General features: G+C 44.2%; 1 protein-coding gene and 1 long non-coding RNA gene across 2 annotated transcripts; one reads left to right on the forward strand and one right to left on the reverse strand.

Moving 5' to 3' along the window:
* Positions 1-748: 748 nt before the first annotated feature.
* Positions 749-3,851, reverse strand: LOC135549357 (uncharacterized). The gene is made up of 4 exons (XM_064979350.1): positions 3,838-3,851; positions 3,659-3,702; positions 897-1,633; positions 749-802 (listed from the first exon to the last, which is right to left on the reverse strand). Exons 1-4 carry the CDS (start codon positions 3,849-3,851, stop codon positions 749-751), a joined length of 849 nt encoding a protein of 282 aa, XP_064835422.1.
* Positions 3,852-6,857: 3,006 nt separating this feature from the next.
* LOC135549141 (uncharacterized) lies at positions 6,858-21,134 on the forward strand. The gene is made up of 3 exons (XR_010456949.1): positions 6,858-7,088; positions 20,169-20,228; positions 20,515-21,134. It is a non-coding gene; the product is annotated as an uncharacterized LOC135549141 (long non-coding RNA).
* Positions 21,135-21,430: the final 296 nt, after the last annotated feature.

Below are 21,430 nucleotides of genomic sequence, written 5' to 3' on the forward strand. Positions count from 1 at the left end.
TGAGCATTGTATTCCTTTGCTCTTGACTCATAATATTGTCTCCTTCCCCTTTTTGGGAAGATTTATTTAAAGAAGTTAATATCTTTAGCTGGACTGACAACCAAAATCAATAGGCCAGGGTTGTTCATTGGAATCATAATAGATATTGGGCTTTGAATGCCAACTACAACAGAGCCAAAATCTTAAATCATGACACATATCTCAACCACACTGATAGTTATAACTGATAGTTAGGCTAACACTTAAACCATGATAGTGTTATGATCATGATTTTGATAAATAGGCCCTAGCAGTGATTACATTTCTGAACCATTCATTCAGTTTAGATCAGTAGAGATGATATGAAATGTCACATTAGCACTGACATACAGTGAGTCAAGTTGGAAATGAAGTGAGTTCGCAAAATAAGAACTTTATTCCCCTGAGTTTAATTACAAGACTTTGTACATGATCAAATATAAATATATATACAATGTTTTACATGATTTATAATTTAGGGAAGAATCCAAGACAGGTAAAAACTGTTTAGTAATGTAAAAGAAGAAAATCCATTGTCCATGACAAAGAAAACAACGAGAAGCTCCAGGCAGTCTACACAGTAAGCTCTGTAGAAAACAACACAGCAGAGAACTCTTCTATCTGTTAAAAGGCCTTTTAAAGTGACAGTGACAGGTTGTCAGAAAACTTTTGATTGTCCTTGACCTCTTGACATTTTTTTTAATCTTAGCCGGCCCTCACCACACGCTGCTTAATAGGAAAGATTGTTGTCCTGAACGAGTCCGGTGATGATCTGGATGGCCATCTGCTCCCAGAACAAAGATTGTGGAGACCTTTATGTGTCCTGGTGGATTTCACTTACCCTCCATTGGATATCAGGGCCAGGGCCTCCATATTGCCTGGGGCTGGATTTGAAACAGTGACCGCCTCAGAGTCCTTGTTGGGCCGTCGGGCACAGGGCCAGAGGGACATAGAGGGGTGGGGATACTGGAACCCAGGGGAGTATGATCTGGTACCAGAGGCGCCACAAGTAGAGGTGTAGAGTGAGACGAGGATGACAAGGAATCTGATCGATGTTCAGAGGGAGAAGGAGAGAAGGGGAAGTGGCAGGGCATGGAGAGGTATGGAGAGGTAATGGTGATAGGTGTCGAGGAGCTGGAGTAAGAAGGGGAGGGTGGGGGGGAGAGGGAGTAAGGAGGAGATGGGTATGGGTGTGAGAGGTGTTGGGTAGGGTGGGGGTGGTGGAGTACAAAGGTGTTGGGATAGATGGGAAGAGAGGTGTTGATGTAGGGGAAGGTGGCCTCCCTGCTGGCTCGTTGATGACCCATCCCTGTACTTTCCTTCCTGTTCTGAACTCTGCCCAGTAAGCATTGCCCTTCTGGTCCAGAGCCCCAGGTCTGGAGGTCCAGGGGAAAGGTCTGGCTATGCACCCTCCCCAGAGGGCAGGCACTGTGGGCATCCAGGTGATCCCTCAGTTCCTGGACAAAGCTCTCTCTCTGGGAGGGGTCCACGCTGTCAATGTAGTTGCCCAGGCGGGAGATGCATTCTCTGAAACCTGCACTGTAGATGGGGTTGGGTGGGGGCTGTGTGTGCTCATGTATGAGGCCTGTCCTTTTGGAACTCACAGCACTAGTCACTGGAGCAGAGGACTCTTTCACATGATTTTCTGAAAGGGCTAGTGTTGGTCAATAGTGATTCCAGCAGTATAGGGAGAACATTTAGGAAGAGAAGAGAGGACAGAACGAGACAAATCGAGAGATGGATCCATGTGATGTGAAGATGAGAGTATGGGAAAATATCATGATAGAATGGATGACGAATTTGGAGAGAATACAAACATGGGCAGAGAGAGGACAGTATGAAGAAGCAGGATGTACATTTGTGGGAGAATTGTCAACAGAATTTGCAAGAGCCAATGTGTATTTGTAGGTGTTTGTAGATAAGTTATACAAAGGGAAGATAAGGAGGTTTTGGGGAGAGAAAAATAAATAATTATTAGCACTCACATTAATATTTAATATTCTATATCAACAGTTTGGGGCATATTTCGCTTTCTATTTATGAAATAAATTACATGAAAAACACACGGGCAAACTATAAACATTTAGGATTGATAGATACCTTTTCTGTCGTTCCCATTTGCTTTTCTTCGTATGTAATCCACAGTCAACTCTAATATTTCAGCTTTTTCCAATTTTGGATTTTTCAGCCGCTATGAGAGAGAAGAATAATCCTACTGAATATATTGCATTACGATCAACCATTACGATCAACCATTACGAACAATATTTCGAATTTGAATTATGAATGATTTTTTTGGTATGGAAGTGATGATTTTATGGTTAAATACAATACTTTTAATACAAATATAAATTGCTATGTTTTATTTTGGACGTGTCTATCAAGTTCCTAACAGACACGAAGTTACGTTTTCAATTTCATTAAATTAAGGTCATTGGTAAAAACTCGGAAGTTTCGCGCAATAGCATTTCTTCGTAGTTTTCACATGGGTCTGCTTTCCGTGTGGTTGTATTGGCTGTTTGAAATGTAATTAATAGCATGACAATGTGTATTATTGAAAGACAACGGATCTATATTTTCGATAATACAATGGCACACAATGCACTGATTTCAGAAAGCTGTTAGAAAAGCAGTGGTCAACTCAACTCACCATGTCAGAAGTGTTGCATAGCAGTATAGTCCTTAGCTCATCCAACCGTTGGTTTATCCTATCACGCCTCTTCTTTTCAATTACCGGTTTAAGAACCTGGAAAATAATCATCATCATCAGTTATTGCAAAAACACCAAATCCAAAAACAAATTCACTGACACCAAAATATAGATTATATTTTTTAAACATCAGTTTTACGCACGATCTGGATTTACCCTCTTTAAGGAATTACGATTATTCATGTTTGATCCTTCCAACTTTCCTCGATTAAGTAGGCCTATATGAATAAAGACTACTTTTCCAAAAAGAAAATGATGTATTCATCCAATCCGGTCAAGGAAGCTGAAAAGGAAGTTTCCACACTAACCAACAAAGCTGGTTCATTTTTTAAATGAGGCCGCAAAGCTACTTATAAAGGTCAAGCAGACCGACTGTCATTGGTTGAAAGGTGACAATAACGTTCTCGACCGTTCTCACTTCGTTGCATGCCTTCTTGATACTCACCAAATGGATTATATGTTCAAAGATACAGTAGCTTCATTTCAGGAAATCAATGTGCATCTTTGGGATGATCTGGAATATGTTATTTACAATATAGCATAAACATTTAGAATGAACGTAAAGTCCATAATATAGCAATTTATCTTAATCCTAACATGTAGCTATGGCTGACGACGTAGGCTGTGTGATTCTGTGCATTATTTTTCAGCCATATGCTTACAGTATTAACGTAATGAGCTGTAAATGCCCGGCTTAGCCTTCTCTGACCTTAATTTGGCATAGAAATGAATGCGTTTATACCATTATTGGCGCAATTGACCAGTAAAGCAGTTATCGCTTTATGTAAATATAGGACCAATTTGGTACGAAATGTGTCTTTGGGGCTTGGTGGGTGTGTCTGCAGACTCAATGCATATAAGAAGGCCTTTTGACTATCCATGACAGTACTTAATATGTATGCGCCAAATTGGCTTCTTAGACAAGTGTACCTTGGGAACGTTGGTTTTCTCGTGGGAACAGAAAACTACTGTTGCTGAAAAAGTGTCAGAATGAACACAATCACACCAACTCGAACACACTCGTCTTTATGATGTTAACATTCCATGTAAGTGACAATTTACGGATGCGTGGCAACAGTCGCACCTTGTGTGAGCGTGCAGTAGCCTACCATCTGCTCCACATGGGCAAGTTAGATTGCGCTATTAATCAACACGAAGTACACAAATGAGCCGTGGAAAATTGAGCCGAAATCCACATTTGACATGCACGCGAATCGAGGATTACGGTTTTATATATTATGTTAAGGCCATGCGTAAAAATAGGCCATTGCAAAATAGCTTTTATCCTATGCATGGAGAGTGAGAGAGGGAGAAAGAGAGAAATTGCAGTGAGAAATTGGAGCGAGAATGTGGTCTTTGGAGGCCGCGAGTAAAAAGCAGCAGTGAATGGAGAAATGACAAATGGATAAGTGGGAAGTCTGGACAGAGGTGCAAATTTGCCACGGGCATATTGTATACTCAGTGCAAAGGCTATAAACAAAAGTAAAACACAATAACTTTGACAGAACAGTACATGTAAAAAAAATGCATTAAATGAATCCAAATTATTAAAAGGAAATTATCATCAAATCTGACCAGAGAGGATAAGTCAAGTTATAAAATGCAATGTTAAATACCTTATTGGTGATGTTCTGTTACATCATGTTAAGTGTTAATTTTTTGTGTCGATGCTGGGAACATTTCGCACTAAATGACCATCCATTCTTGAAGTGACTCACTTGGAAAATGTCACCAATCTCTCACTCGTGAGATAATGCAGGAGTTGTGGTTTATTATGCTAGAATGTATACATTTAGGAGTTTAATAGCCTGTAACGGTGTGCTTGTTCCCAAACACCGACTCCAATATTGAGCCTTGAATCAAATGTCTTGACAAAAATCACACAATCCTTTCAATGAACATCCATTTAGCATATAGCTGGAATAACATATTGAGTTTTGCGCAAAACGCCATCATCTTTCTGTCCGCTCTGCCTAGTATGTCAGTCTTAGGTCTGAGGGTCACATTTCATTCAAACTCAAAAGTTCAAGTTGTGCTTCACACACAACTTCTGGGTTGTGTGCCTGGGTTGTTGTGGTTATGGTAGCGCGTGTCTGAGAGACATGATATACATTTGATCTGAAGGCTATTTGGCCAAAGAAGGATAGGGCATTGTGAACTGCATGAGAGAAACCTAAATGCTGATAAAATATCGTAAGTATTTTCCTTGGATTTTCATGAATTCATTCCTTACGTTTTTAGTGTAACAACTTATCTGAATAATGCGCACACAAATTAGATTTCTACAATACGCTTACATTTCTAAATGGCTAACAAATATTATATTTTAACTATATGTTAGCATTTGCGCAATTTAGGTTATGGAATGTATCAGTAGTTATACTGATTACAACATGTGGTACAATGCAATGAGAAAGGCCTATACTTTTTATGGACAATTGGCTAAATTCACTTTGCTGTTCCCCGAAGTGACAGACCGGGAAAATTTCCCTTAGCCCCTTTCCCCTGGGAAAGACAATGATTTACACATTTGTTTATGAGCCTACCTGTTAGATTTTGTAGGCAACATAATTTAAAAGACAAGTGTCGCCACTTCTTGAGGTGCGATGGTTCCCACAGCATCAAAATCGAAAACCATGGGATGGCGCAGTGGTCTGCATCGCTAGCTGTGCCACCAGAGACTCTGGGTTCGCACCCAGGCTCTTGCCTAGCGTCGTCCCGGTATGGCTTGGCGGGTAGGGAAATTCTTGCCTTATCGCGGGCCGGGCGCAGTGCGCGCCAACCAAGGTTTTACGCACATTTCGTGGTATCCAATTGTTTGTAATTACTATCTTGTCTCGTACCACGAAATGTGCGTAAAATGTTGTGCCAATTAGAATGTGGAGACACCTCACGTGTCAACTTTCACAAACAGCTCTTCGGTAATAGACATGCCATTTGTCTTTCACGCACAAGTGCCAGGGTATGACGGCGCGTGCCTACAGATAACTATTCTTTACAAACTTTTCTCAAATATACCCGCGGTATTGTAGGCTAGTCTGAATTAGCGACACACAGTGTCTTGAGATTAAATCAATGGTGAATATTCTGTGAATATTCGCAATATTCGGTTATTCCTCAATATTATAGGCTAACTCTTGAATTTATTTATTTTTGTTCCAGATGATCAAGTATGTTACCCTTCACAGCGTTCACTGAATGTTTTGCGCATTGTAGGGATTGGCCACTATGGAATTGGTCCCCCAAAAAACCACTTCTTATGGTGGTTCAATGCATTCAATTGCTACGTTAGGCCTTTAATACGTTGACCAAATTCACTTTGCTCTTCCCTGATTTGACAGTCTGGGAAATTTTCGTTCAGCCCTTTCCCTCGGGAAAGGTTTAGGATTGACAATGTATGTATTTTTTATTACCTGTTAGAATTTGTACATCATTTAGCGAAGTTGTGTCGCCACTGGAGGTGCGATGGTTCCCACAGCACACGTTTCCCTCTAAATGTAAATGAACACAAGGTCAAATATAATTACATCCGAATACAATTATTCATCACATAGGTAGTTATGTATGCGAAGGCAATATCCTCAGCTTGTTTGTATAAATGAGTCAGAAAAGCTTGTTGGGTCTGTGCATAAAGTGTTGTGACAATTGGAGTGCGCAAAACCATTGGGGTTGAAAGTGTGCCTGTCTGTTTGAGAGGTGGAGGCATCACTTTATTCATATGTAAATCCGGGTCGACTCTTGCCAGCACCTCTCTTGTAATTACAATCCCCGTGCCATTTGTTAGAGCTTTCATACACGTGCCCACGGGTGTTATTGTAGCTGTGATGGCTTGTGCCTAAGCACATGATCAAACAGGTTAAGAAACCTGTTTAAAAAATAAATGATTCAACCGACAACTTTCATGATCCTTTTTATATCCGTCCTATGATTGTGACCCTTACCAAAGCAATACATTAACTGCATTTATTTAATTAGATCATTTTGTAAAATATAGATGTTTTTCATTTATCAGGGATCTGAATCTTCTGAATCGTGTATCAAGTATTTCAGCAGTTGCCTACGAGACGCGTGTGGCATGTGGTGCGGATTGGCTACCCGATGGGGATGGGAGGAGTCCAAAGTCAAGTCTACCACCTACGGATTTAAAAGTCATGGAGAGACTAAATTGTCACGTCGAGAAAATATCCTTCCTCAGTGACAAGATAGTAGAGAAACAGCACTGTTCTTCCTGATTATTATTTACATCTGGATAATCTCTGAGTTTCCTCCGTGTAGGCTTTTTACGCACAGCAGAAACGCGTGGATTAATACAAATACTAAACTATTTGGGGGAACAGAGAACGTGAAAATGGACGAGAAGGTAATACATAATGAATGTACCACTTTCAAGTGATTGTATTCCGTGCCTGCGAGATATAATTTCATTTGATGAACGGCCTTAATTTAACCATACATTTCACGTCAGTCTAAATTCATTTGATGTTTAACAAAATTCTTCGCTTGTTGAATTCAATTGAAATAATTTATTAAACAATATACAATGACGAAAGGGGTTATTAAGAGCTGTTCTAACTATGCTGCGTGGTTTGAACTCCCACTCATGACGAGAGAGAGAGAGAGAGAGAGAGAGAGAGAGAGAGAGAGAGAGAGAGAGAGAGAGAGAGAGAGAGAGAGAGAGAGAGAGAGAGAGAGAGAGAGAGAGAGAGAGAGAGAGAGAGAGAGAGAGAGAGAGAGAGAGAGAGAGAGAGAGAGAGAGAGAGAGAGAGAGAGAGAGAGAGAGAGAGAGAGAGAGAGAGAGAGAGAGAGAGAGAATATGGACCAGTCTGGAGAGGCTGAGAGCAATACTGCTGCAGTGGCCACAACATCGGGTATGAAGTTCACTTGACTGCTCTAAATGCAACTTATATCACTGTAAACTCAAGGCATTTTTAACTCCAATACTTATAGTAAGTTGAACTCAGTCACTGAAAAGTAATGATTACTTTTGTGGTACTGACTCAACTAAATGAGACTCAATTTAAAAAAAAAGTTATGATAACAAATGCACTTTACTCAGCATGCTCTACTGCAGGTAGATAAAGTGTTTTAATATCTGTGTTTTTGCATGTACAATGAGTGATTTGATATACTACACAAAGATAAATAACATACATTTTTCTAATCTAATCATTTAGCTCAATTTTTTTGCACCGGTTACTGAAATGGTAGTTCCAGTTTAATTGGGATAGGTCTCCCCACACTGTTCCTAACCTTGGTTTACTAGAGGCAATGGTCTGACCTCCCACCAGTCTAACATGGTCTGTCCTTCCACCAATTGCAAAATTTCTGGTAAATTTCCCAGGTTTTCCACAAATCCCGATTGGAATATTTCAGGAAATTCTCCAACCAGAGTTTTGTTTTTCAACTGGGAATTTTGCTACTCTACTTGCAGGCCTGATGTGGCCTGTAAACCATGTGTTTCGGGCCACTGTATTAGGGCAAAGCTAGGCCTCAAAATAAGACCTTATGCAATGTATTCTCAAATATTTTTATTATAAATGATCATTTTTTCTTTTGGAAAAGTTTTATTGGCACAATTCCATTAAAAACAGCTCATACATTTTTTACATAATTTATACACGTAAAAACGGCAGCAAAGCATAAAACACAGCATTTGAAAGTTACATTTAAATTTGTTAAAAAGTACATGTTGTTAAAACCAATGAAAACAACTATGAATAAAAGTACTTTCCTTGTAAAAACATCAAATCTGTAAAAGCCATTTAAAATGTGTACTAATGATATAACAAAGGTAAAACATTTTTAAGACATGAAAAACATGTTAAAAAGCCACTTTGTTAAAAGGCTGTCTTCAGTCCTTTGTACAGGAGCGGGGTGAGTCTTTATCAAGCTCACCTCATCCTGCTCTTCTGAATGGATCATCGTCCCGTCCTTCGGGGCCCAGAGGGGATCCCTCCCCTAGGCGCATCGCCCTAGGCGCCGCAGCGCTGTCAGGCCGTGGCCGCCGGGACCTAGGGTGTTGTGGGGGACCCTTCGCTTGGGGTCGAGGCCCCCTTTCTTCCGTACCACCCCAGGGCTTCCGTGGCTACCATGGCCACTGCCTGGGGAGTGGTCTCTACGTTTTTTGCTACCAGCAGGTTATGGGAGGACCACAGTGCTTCCTTCAGGCACGTGAGGGTGGACCAGAGCTTGGTGAAGGTCTTCGATGGAATGGGCCTTCGGCCCACCCCATACAGCACGAGCTGAGGTGTTAGGTCCTCCCCTGCTGGCAGACACGAGGTGATCAGGGGGCCTGCTTCCTTCCACAGGTCCCTGGCGGCTCTGCACTCCCAGAGCATGTGCCTCACCGACTCTTCTTGGCTGCAGCCTGGTCGGGGGCACGCGGATATCCTCGCCATGCCCCGTGAGTGCATAACGGCCCTGACCGGGAGGATCTCGTGGGCGACCATCCAGGACAGGTCCCGATGCCGATTCAGGAGAGCAGGATGGGCCACGTTGCGCCAAACCGTTGTGGGCTCACCTATAGCGAGCCCGCGCACTGGACATACTGGTTCCCGACTCTGCACAAGAGAGAGAAGAGAGCGGTGTTTTGTTAAAACCGTGACTGTTTCTTTTTCCAGTTTAAAATGTCTTAAAAACTTCTGGAGCTGGACGTAGGGCGGGGCTAGCAGGAAAGAGACTGGGGCTCGCAGGTCGACTGGGATCAGCCTCAGAGTCCTGAGGTAAGATCCCAGCCAGAACCGTGCGAGGGCCTGAGTCTTGTTGTTGACCGGGGAGGTGGCAAGAGTCAGATGTAACGCTGTGTAGCGGCTGCCCAGGAACAAGTAGAGGTCAGGCAAGCCTTTCCCCCCCTTGGACCTGGGCCTCTTGACCACCTCCCTCCTCAGCCTCTCCCACTTGCCTCCCCACAGGAAGTAGAAAAGCATCCGCTCCAGGTCTAAAATGCTCCTTCGAGGGGGGATAAAAACAGAACTGATTAGTAAAAGCACAGGTAAAATCACAGCTTTAATGATTAAAACCTTGCCCTCAAGAGTCAGCTGTCGTAGTCCCCAAAAACCCAGTCTCTGTCTTACTGTCCCCAGGATTCCACTCCAGTTGCCGCTCCCTCCTCCCCCGGTCAAACTTTACCCCCAGTACCCTTATGTCCGTCCGTTTGACTGTCAGAGGTAGTCTGGTCAAGTCTGGGTCTGCCCATGGTCCGAAGAACTGGGCCTCTGTCTTGTCTCTGTTCAGTCTCGCCCCAGAGGCTCGTCCGTACCAGTCAGTCCTGTCCAGAGTCCTGTCGACGGATAAAAGGTCGGTACATAAAATGTTGACGTCGTCCATGTAAAAGACGCACTTGGCGGTCATCCCCCACTCCCGGGATACCCACCCCACTGATCCCTTGGTCCCTTCTCAAGACCTGTGCCAGTGGTTCAATACAGGCCACGAACAGAAGAGGAGATAAAGGACAGCCCTGACGGACGCCGCAGTGTACTCCCACTGCTTTTGACAGATGCCCATTTACAAGGATTTTGCTGGTGATGTCCCCGTACAGCAATCCCACCCAAGCTAAAAACCTGTCAGGGAAACCCATTTTTTGCAGTACCTTAAAGAGGTACTGTTGCGAGACCCGATCAAAGGCTTTTTCAAAATCTAAATTTAGGACTACAAGCCGCATGTTTCTGTCTCTCGCATAACAGATGGCATCTCGGATCAGTATCAGGCTGTCCGTGATCTTCCTTCCGGGCACGGCACAGGTTTGGTCCGGGTGGATCACCTCCCCTAAAACAGAAGACATTCTGAGTGTTAAAACCTTGGTAAAAAGTTTACAATCAAAGTTTAAAAGGGTAATCGGTCTCCAGTTCTTCAGGTCCGTCCTGTCGTTTTTCTTGTGTAAAAGCGTCACGATCCCCACTCTAAAACTGTCGGGTAGTCTGTCGAGGTGTTCAAAGTCAGTAAAAACAGTCAGAAGTTCGTTGGCTAAAACATCCCAAAAGGTCAGATAAAACTCCAAAGGGAGGCCGTCCTCCCCCGGTGATTTACCCCTCTTAAAATGCTTCAGTCCTTGGTCGATTTCTGTCCTCGTCAGGTCTTTTTTCAGGTCGTTCGTGTTGGGTAGGGTCTTGTCGATGTACGTTAAAAGGTCCCCCATTGTTTCCTCGCACACATCTTTTACCCCAAACAGTTCCCCATAAAAGTCCTCGACCACTTCCTTTATTCCCTCTGTGTCTGTTTTTAAAACCCCGTCCTTGTTTCTCAATCCTGTCATAATCCTACCCTTACTAACTATTTTCTTAAAAAAGTACCTAGTGCACTTCTCCCCCTCTTCTAATTCCCTTTCCTTGCTTCTTAAAATAACCCCCTTGCTTCTCTGTTCTGCTAAAAGTGCCATTTCCTTTTTTACTTCTTTGATTTCTTGGTTAAAATCAAAGCCCTGTTGGCATAGGTTAAAATACCTTTCCAGTCGCTTTTGCAGTCCCACCATGCGTCTATCTTTTTCTCTGCTTTTTTCCTTTCCTATCTCTCTAAAGAAAGTCCTCGTCCTTCCCTTCACCATTTCCCACCACTGTGCTCGTGTGTCAAAAAAGTCCTGTAGCGTCTGCCACTGGCTGAACTGCTTTTTTCTTTCTATCTCTCTGTACTGACTAACTACTCTATCATCTTCTATCAGAAGGGAGCAGTTCAGTTTCCAGGGCCCTCTTCCCACAGTCACACCCGAAGATAGTGAAAGGGTGCACGTCAGCATTACATGATCTGAGGAAGAAAGCAGGGGTTATTCTAGCATCAGTTGGGGGACAGTCCCGGGTAAACAGATAATCAATGCGAGAGGCTCTGGTGCCATCACCACTGGTCCAGGTGAAGCCCTCCTCTCTTGGATGCAGGGTTTTAAAGCAGTCAGTCAGTTTAAAATCCCTGCACAGCCCTTGCAATAAAACGCTTGATCTATCTACCTTAAAATCCCCTCCTGCCCCTCTCCTGTCTGCTCTACTTAAAACACAATTAAAATCCCCACCCACCACTAAAGGATCCCTCCCCAGCATGTGGGACTGCAGGTCCTCTAAAAGTGTGCACCGGTCATGTTTATCATTAAAACCATACACATTTAGCACGTTAAAATCCCTCCCCATAAAAGTACAATTGGCTAAAAGAGCACGCCCACCTACCACCACCGTGCTCCCCTTCACCACCACCTGTGGGGTCTTGATTAAAATAGCAACACCGTCGTTCTTGTTAAAATTGGAACCACTCCAAATGGAGGGCCCATGCTGCCACTTATCCCCCCATTTCCTGTAAGAGGATAAAAAGGGTAGACCACACTCCTGTAATAAAAACACATCTGAGTTAAACCTTTCTAAAAAGGATAAAACCGACTGTGCTCTTGTTGCTGTCTTTATGCTCCTCACATTTATGGTGGTGATTTTAAAAGCCATAAAAGGGGTGAGTAAAAACAGTGCTAAAAGAAAAGGCATTTAACTGTTCAATGTCAGGGGCTTTCTCTCTCTCCCTCCGGGGTAAGGGGGTTTGGAAGGGAGAGGAGGTTAAAACCGGACTTAAAAAGGAGACTTGGTTGGGGGAGTTGGAGGGGAAGGTTCTGGGTTCTTCCTCCCCCTGAGAGCTCTCCCACTCCACCTTTCCCTTTTTCTCCTCACCCTGTTCGGGGTCAGAGAGCTCCTCAGCATTTCTTTTACGTGGGGGGAGGTGTTCCTCCAGAATCTCCCCCTCCTCCCCCCGTACCTTCTGACACAGTCTCCATGGTGCTTTCCGACACCGACCCTATAATGTCTGACCCGCTTGGGGAGCTTTCACTGAAAATCTCTCCGGAGCCGTCTTTCTCGGCACTTTCTCCTTCAGGGGTCGCATTAGTCTGGGGCAGGGGGGTTGGGGTGGGGAGGGTTTTGTCCTCTCCTCCCACTTCTTCCACCACTGCACCTTCCGCGCCCTCCACTACAGCCACCACCACCGGCTCCACAACTGTCTCCTCCACCACCACTACCGACTCCACTACTGCCTCCTCCTCCACCACCACCGCTACCGACTCCCCTACTGCCTCCTCCTCCACTACCACCGGCTCCTCCACTACCACCTCGGCAACTGCCGTTCCCGCCCTCTGGCGCTCGTACGCCCGGTCCGCGGCCGCCCACTCCCTCCTTCCAGCCTTGGCCCTGTTGGCCCAGGAGGAAGGGCAGTCGCGGATGAGGTGGGACCGCTCGCCACAGAGGTTGCACGACCTTCCGTTCGTGCACTCCTCGTAGCGGTGGCCCACCTCCCGGCACTTCATGCAGACGACCTTCTGACAGGCGTCTGCAAGGTGGCCATGTTCACCACACTTACGGCACAGCTTGGGCTGGTCCTGGTAGTGAACATGGCCCCTGTTCTCTCCGAGGACTATGGTGGATGGGATGGCTTTCAACCCACCATAGCCCCCAGGGTCCTCCCTTTGCTGGACAGTGACCCTCCAGGCCCCTGTCCAGATCCCATCGAGGTCTTTCACCTGGATCAGGGGACCCTTCACGTTGCAGTACCTGTCCAGCCATACTGCAACGTCCTCCGGCTGTACGGTTTCATTGTACATACGGATAATAACGGTTTTAATGCTATTATCCGTCAGCTTGGTCACCTCAAACATCGCTGTGAGGGACCCCTGGGTGTTCAGGGCGTTCTGGAGTTTCCCCCAGAACTCCCTCAGGAAGCTGGCGTTGGCAAAACTGACATTGAAGCCCTTCCTATAGGGGAGGGCTAAGATGCAGTTTACCTGCGCGGGATGAAAGCCGAGCTCTTTCTGGAGGAATTTTCTGGAGAAATCCAATCGGGATAACTCCATTATTTTTCCTCCCTTCTCCTTTAAAAGGAGGCACACTGCATGGTGCCTCCTCATGCCAGCCTGTGCTGCTGACATGGTGGAGGCCCACTCCCTTTACAGCCCAACACCAGTGAGAGGGGAGGGAGCGGGGAAGGGGAAAGGGAGAGGGGGTGTAAAACAGCCGAGGAACTAGCAGGCTCAGCTAGGCTGTGCTAAACAGGGCCTACCAGTACCACGGAACACACAACAAACTATCTAGCACAGCACCAAACTAATCTTATCAACAAAGGGAAGAGACACAAGGGTTTTTTTTTGGTATTTTTCCTCGAAGGGGAAGGTAACACGAACCAAACAAAAACGGGGGAGGGAGAGGGGACTAGCAAACAAATTAACTTAGGTAAAGGGAAATAAGGGGATAACAAAAAGGGGCACTGACAAACAAAACACCTGCCAAACTTAAGGGCCGAGAGAGCTAGCAAGCCTCACCGGCATAATGCCCTAAAAACGAATGTTTTAAAATAAAATACAATGTACTTTTGCAAAGTATTGTAGAAAAATACATTTGCAAGTAGCCGGCTGAAGAGCAACAACATTCTCAGTAACAGTTACAGAAACGTCTTACTTGCTATGACTCTGATATGCTGTTGTTTATATACCTTAGTTTTGAATGCACTGTCACTCTGGACAAGGGTGTCTGCTACATGACCAAAATATAAATGTACTGTATATGTGAAAATGAACAACTGCAAAGCACACTGGGTATTTTTATTGGCTTTGTTTCGGGGCAGAGCTCATTGGAGTAATACTCAGCTTGCTTTGCAATTTTTCATTTTTACATATGCATTTACATTTAGTGAATTTAGCAGACGCTCCTATCATACCATAATGCAATCAGACTTTTGATACCAACGTAGGGTGATAGGGGGCCACAATTGTGAACCGCTATAAAGAAATTGTATAGAAAATTATTTTCTATACCATTATCAGCCCAGGGAAATACAAGTTTTAGCCCAGTGAAAAAAAATACTCAGAGGTAATTTAAATACATATTTAAAAAATACTGCCCATTTCTGCATATGGGAGGAAATGTAGGGAAAATGGTGCCCATTTCTGCATATGGGGGGAAATGTAGGGAAAATGGTGCCCATTTCTGCATATGGGGGGAAATGTAGGGAAAATGGTGCCGCACAGCTTCCAGACAGCAGTCGCTTTCAAACTAGGGATTTCATGGCTAATTGAGATAAGACAGTAATTCCGCTTATAGAGTATGCAGGTATAAACTACACATTGACAAATCCATCCCAAAGCAAGTTTAAAAAATACTTACTAATCCCCAAAGTACTGGAGTATGCCTTTAAGATTGGTCGAAAATTCTCTGTGCTACGCCAAACATTAGCCTACCTATCCTGTAAGTGTAACAGGTAGCCTAGTGGAGAAGCACATTAGCCTGTTACAAATCTGTAGCTAAGTTAAAGTCAGTCATCATACTCACCATTCGACATTGACAAGATAATGAAATCATCTGGTTTGGCTGATTCCAGGAGAACGCTATCTCCCCGAATGCATAGTGCCAACTGTAAAGTTTGGTGGACGAGGAATAATGGTCTGGGGCTGTTTTTCATGGTTTGGGCTAGGCCCCTTAGTTCCAGTGAAAGGAAATCTTAACGCGACAGCATACAATGACATTATAGACGATTTTGTGCTTCCAACTTAGTGGCAACAGTTTTTCCCCAAAGCCTTTTCCAGTTTCAGCATGACAATGCCCCAGTGCACAAAGCGAGGTCCATACATAAATGTTTTGTCAAGATCGGTGTATAAGAACTTGACTGGCCTGCACAGAGCCCTGACCTCAACCCCATCGAACACCTTTGGGATGAATTGCAATGCCAACTGTGAGCCAGGCATAATTTCCCAACATCAGTGCTTGACCTCACTAATGCTCTTGTGGCTGAATGGAAGCAAGTCCCACAGCAATGTTCCAACATCTAGTGGAAAGCCTTCCCAGAATAGTGTTAAAGCAGCAAAGGGGGGACCAACTTCATATTAATGCCCATCAATGTTTTAACTTGTTTTGTACAGAAGGGGCTATCTCACATGGAGTTAGGCTATAGGTCACTGGTCACATGGTACACAGGTGACCAGCAAGTGTTAGCACAGGTACAAACAAACAAAAATAACTGTAGCCTAGGCAACTTTCCAATGGCAGGCACTGAGCATGGCCAACCCGTTTCTTGGTTTCTGGTATATCGTCAAAATAAATCAATCACACCACGTTTTTGGACTCATTCAGCAGTTGTTACCTGATTAAGTACAATACCATTGGAAATTAATGTTGAAAGTTCAATTTAAACTCCTAACAATTAAGTTGAAAATGATGCTGCCGATGCTTTCTGTTGACAAGACAGTTTGATTAATTGCCCAATGTAAAAACAGTTTGAAAGTGTCCAAACGGGTTGACTGATTGTGCCCGGAAGGCATGTGATGGTATGATTCTGAATAGTCAGATAGCTAGAAACAATGACAAGGAGCTGTTATGTGGGGAATCGTAGGTGGGTCGTTTATTGGTTTAAGGGGTTTTGACTGATATCATGTCTATGTTTATATGGCAAAAAAAATTGAGAGATAACAAGTGCTCATTGTGCAAATGTATTTATGTTTTCAAAATGTCAACAAAATATAGATTACACGTTGTCAACAGTCTAAACCAAGGCCCCTCTGTGTTGCCCCATAGTTGGGCACACCTCGATTCTGTTGCTGAACAACCAACTCCAACATGCAGAAACAGTTGGTGATATGTTGAAATATATGCACTGTTGAAACTACCACAACTCAAAAACCTCATGAAACTGGAGATGTGTTTTACATCACTGGTTAGAGGATAACCTGCAGGACACAGTCAGCTACATTTTGGAATGCAGCCTTTTGATGGGGGGGTGGTCACCAAAACAGAAACACAACACTGTTTTGTCAATCACTCATCGATTATCATTGTTGAAATTAAACACGCAAGAGGGTAGAGATGAGGTTGCACATCCTGTTGAAAGGAACACAGCTCAAAAACCACACGGAATCTGAAAATAATGTGTACATCACTGGTCAGAGGACAATTTGTCGAAGGCAGCTAGCTACATTTTGAAGTGTTGCATTTTAACTGAAGTGGGGTGCCAACTCTGTAAGTATAATGCAACTTTTTGTTGTTGTTCCACCGATATCATGCTGAAATCAATAGAACGGGTCAAATGTTTGGGGTGTAGCGCCAAATACTGTCTATTATATTGAGAAGGTATTTGAGTGACCGCTCTAACAATGGGCAGATACGCGTGTTAACCGTAGAAAGCTATTTGCTTTAGTTATCAAGACGATTGATCTCTGTCGAAGGAGGAGCTGGATTTTACATATTGTGTATATCATATTGTGTATTTCTTCGGAACACATTTCTGTTTGTTGGCAATGTCAATTTTCGAATAAATAAAAAATACTTACTTTTATGTTCGCTAGCTGGACAGGCAAACTGAACTAAACTGTAAACCAATCGAAACTTGTGTACTATCCATGGTACTATCGCTGCTGATCAAGTCTGCCAATCACGTCATCCATATCTAAGGTAGTAGACTGCTGGTGACAGAGAAAGAGATCTCTGTCCGACAAACTGATATCAGGTAAAGTATGTCAACATTTTATGTGCTGGCCTTTTATCTGTTGACAGGACAGACTGGTATGGATGAGCCTCGGGGGCGAGACTGAATAGAGAAAAGACAGAGGCCCAATTCTTTTCGAAAACATGACCCAGACTTGACCAGACTACCACTGATTGTTAAAATGACTGACATAAGGGTACTGGGGGTAAAGTTTGACCGGGAGGGAGGAGGGAAAGGTAATTGGAGTGGGATCCTGGGGACAGTACGACAGAGACCGGGTTTTTGGGGACTTCGACAGCTGACTTTTGAGGGCAAGGTTTTAATCATTAAAGCTGTGATTTTACCTGTGCTTTTATTAATCAGTTCTGTATTTATCCCCCCACAAACAACTCATTTAGCTCTGGAACGGATGCTGTTTTACTTCCTGTGGGGAAGCAAGTGGGAGAGGCTGAGGACAGAGGTGGTCAAGAGGCCCAGGCCCAAGGGGGGGAAAGGCTTGCCTGACCTCTACTTGTTCCTGGGCAGTCGCTATACAGCGTTACATCTCACTCTTGCCACCTCCCCGGTCAACAACAAGACCCAGGCCCTTGCACGGTTCTGGCTGGGATCTTACATCAGAACCCTGAGGCAGATCCCGGTCGACCTGTGAACCCCAGTCTCTTTCCTGCTCCCCACACACTACGCCCAGCTCCAGATGTTTTTAAGACATTTTAAACTGGAAAGGGAAGCAGTCACGGTTTTGACAGAGCACCGCTCTCTTCTCTCTCTTGTGCAGGAGAGGGAACCAGTGTGTCCAGTGCGCGGGCTTGCTATAGGTGAGTCCATAACGGTTTGGTGTAACGTGGCCCATCCTCTTCTGAATCGGCCCCCAGGGACCTGTCCTAGATAGACACCTACGAGATCCTCCTGGTCAAGGCTGTTATGCACTCCCGGGGAATGGCGAGGATATCCGCGTGCCGACGACCAGGCTGCTGCCAAGAAGAGTCAGTGAGGCACTTGCTCTGGGAGTGCAGAGCCGCCAGGAACCTGTGGAAGGAAGCAGGCCCCCTGATCTCCGCGTGTCTGCCAGCCGGGGAGGACCTAACGCCCCAGCTCGTGCTGTATGGGGTACCCGAAGGCCTTCACCAAGCTCTGGCCCACCCTCACGTGTTTGAAGGAAGCACTGTGGTCCTCCCACAACTTGCTGGTAGCGAAACGAGTAGAGACCACCCCACAGGCAGTGGTCATGGTAGCCACGGAAGCCCTGGCATGGTACAGAAGAAAGGGGGCCTCTACCCAAAGCGAAGGGTCCCCCACAACGCCCAAAGTCCCGGCGGCCACGGCCTGACAGTGGGCGAAGCGCCTAGGGGCGGGATCTCCTCTGGGACCCAAAGAACAGGCCGGTGATTGATTCGGAAGAGCAGGAGGAGGCGAGTTTGATAAGGACTCACCCTGCTCCTGTACGAAGGACCAAAGGCAGCTTTTTAACAAAGTGACTTTTCATGTTTTCATGTCTTATAATGTTTTACTTTTGTTAAATCATTTGTATATATTTGAAATAGCTTTTACAGATTTTATGTTTTTACAATGAAAGTACTTTTATTCTTTGTTGTTTCCATTGTTTTTAACAACGTGTACTTTTTAACAAATTCAAAGGTAATACCAAATGCTGTTTTTATGCTTTCATGACGTTTTTAATGTGTATAAAATGATGTACAAAAATATATATGAGCTTTTTTAAAGGAAATGTGACAATAAAACTTTTCCAAAAGATTGCAAAAAACATATATATTTTTTCTAACTATTTAGTTAGCTGAACACAGCAACCTTAGTAATGTAGCTAGGTAGTTGCAACAAGATCTGTTGCTAGCTACCAGGAGCAGATGCCCTTAAGTTGTGTAAATCTAATACAGTAATCAAGGCAGGACTAACTAATTTCATTCATACTGACAAATAAGAAACGTCACATTATCACTGTTGGAGGATGATTGCAGAGCAGCTTGTCTCAGACTGTCAGGATGTCCATTTCTATTAAATAAACTACATATCTTTGCGGTGATTATTTATTTATATAATCAGAGATCAACCAAGTGCAAGTCACCATGCATGGGTTGATTCACTCACCTGTGAGGAGAACCATCCTAATCCAGTTTGAACTAGCCATGCCGTCAATATTTAGACATCCATTTGCCTGTTGTCTTTTCTTTGTGGGTGGGTGTAGTGTAATGCATTTTAGAGTTGAAGAACACCAACTACAGATACACGTGCTTGTTTCAGCATCTCAAAGACTAAATTCAATGTACAATCAGTTCATTAGGTTACATACAGATCGTTTTACTATTGTAACATGTAGTGGGGAGAGTTCTATTGTCCCCATCAGGTGCTTTTGCCGTAGATGGTAGAGTTCTATTGTCCAAAGTCAGGAGCCATAGCTTTTGCCGTAGATGGTAGAGTTCTATTGTCCTCGTCAGGAGCCATAGCTTTTGCCGTAGATAGAGTTCTCATCTCTGGACCACACAAGCATTAGATTGCATTCTGCTAAGGCCCTTGTCTCCTTCTACATCGGTCAGCTACATTGGTGATCAGTGCTTCTAGAGAGAAAGGAATACTGAAGCATGCTCTGATGACAGTTCTACAGTCTCCATCGGAGGCACAGGCCTTTCTGGACTGTAAGATTTCTGGATTGTAAGATTGTCCTCTCCACGGTAGGTTAGACCATATTTAGATACTGGGTTGGCGCCCCCCCCCCCTTGGGTTGTGCCATGGCTGTCACACCCTGACCATAGTTTGTTCTATGTTTTGTTTGGTCAGGGTGTGATCTGAGTGGGCATTCTATGTTGGATGTCTTGTTTGTCTGTTTCTGTGTTTGGGCCTGATATGGTTCTCTGTGTTGGGTTTTGTGGGTGATTGTTCCTGTCTTTGTTACACAAGATAGGGCTGTTTTTGGTTTCATGGTTCTTGTATATTGTTCTATTTTCATCTTTATTAAAGATGTATCAAAATAACCATGCTGCGTTTTGGTCCGCCTCTCCTTCAACAGAAGAAAGCCGTGACAATGGCGGAGATCTTTGTGGGCTATACTCGGTCTTGTCTCAGGATGGTAAGTTGGTGGTTGAAGATATCCCTCTAGTGGTGTGGGGCTGTGCTTTGGCAAAGTGGGTGGCCTTATATCCTACCTGTTTGGCCCTGTCAGGGGGTATCATCGGATGGGGCCACAGTGTCTCCTGACTCCTCCTGTCACAGCTTCCAGTATTTATGCTGCAGTATTTTATGTGTCCGGGGGCTAGGGTCAGTCTGTTATATCTGGAGTATTTCTCCTGTCTTATCCAGTGTCCTGTGTGAATTTAAGTATGCTCTCCCTAATTCTCTCTTTCTCTCTCTCTGAGGACCTGAGCCCTAGGACCATGCCTCAGGACTACCTGGCATGATGACTCCTTGCTGTCTCAGTCCACCTGGCCGTGCTGCTGCTCCAGTTTCAACTGTACTGCCTGCGGCTATGGAACCCTGACCTGTTCACCGGACGTGCAACCTGCCCCAGACCTGCTGTTTTCAACTCTCTAGAGACAGCAGGAGCAGTAGAGATACTCTCAATGATCGGCTATGAAAAGCCAACTGACATTTACTCCTGGGGTGCTGACCTGTTGCACCCTCGACAACTACTGTGATTATTATTATTTGACCATGCTGGTCATTTTTGAACATCTTGGCCATGTTCTGTTATAATCTCCACCTGGCACAGCCAGGAGAGGACTGCCCACCCCTCATAGCCTGGCTTCTTCCTAGGTTGTGGCCTTTCTAGGGAGTTTTTCCTAGCCACTGTGCTTCTACACCTGCATTGCTTGCTGTTTGGGGTTTTAGGCTGGGTTTCTGTACAGCAGTTTGAGATGTCAGCTGATCTAAGAAGGGCTATATAAATACATTTGATACTTAACATGTAGTATACTTAACATCTAGTATACGTAACATACTACCTGAGACAACTTTGCTAACTGTCTCTGTACTCTATAAATGCTGAAACACTTTGTGATGCTGTTCTTTGTTCAAATGTACAGTTGAAGTTGGAAGTTTACATACACTTAGGTTGGAGTCATTAACTTGGTTTTTCAACCACTCCACAAATAGTTTTGGAAAGTGGGTTAGGACATCTACTTTGTGCATGACAGAAGTCCTTTTCCAACAATTGTTTACAGAAAGAGTATTTCACTTATAATTCACTGTGTCACAATTCCAGTGGGTCAGAAGTTTACATACACTAAGTTGACTGTGCCTTTAAAAAGCTTGGAAAATTCCAGAAAATGATGT

The sequence above is a fragment of the Oncorhynchus masou genome, chromosome 12, assembly GCF_036934945.1.
Source record: "Oncorhynchus masou masou isolate Uvic2021 chromosome 12, UVic_Omas_1.1, whole genome shotgun sequence".
In the NCBI taxonomy this organism is placed as follows: domain Eukaryota; kingdom Metazoa; phylum Chordata; class Actinopteri; order Salmoniformes; family Salmonidae; genus Oncorhynchus; species Oncorhynchus masou.

Coding starts and splice junctions, on each gene's coding strand:
- LOC135549357 (XM_064979350.1), bottom strand. Junction 1,634..3,658: donor AGAAAACCAACGTTCCCAAG/GTACACTTGTCT, acceptor CCTCTGCTCCAG/TGACTAGTGCTGTGAGTTCC. Junction 803..896: donor TGTTTCAAATCCAGCCCCAG/GCAATATGGAGG, acceptor TTCTGGGAGCAG/ATGGCCATCCAGATCATCAC.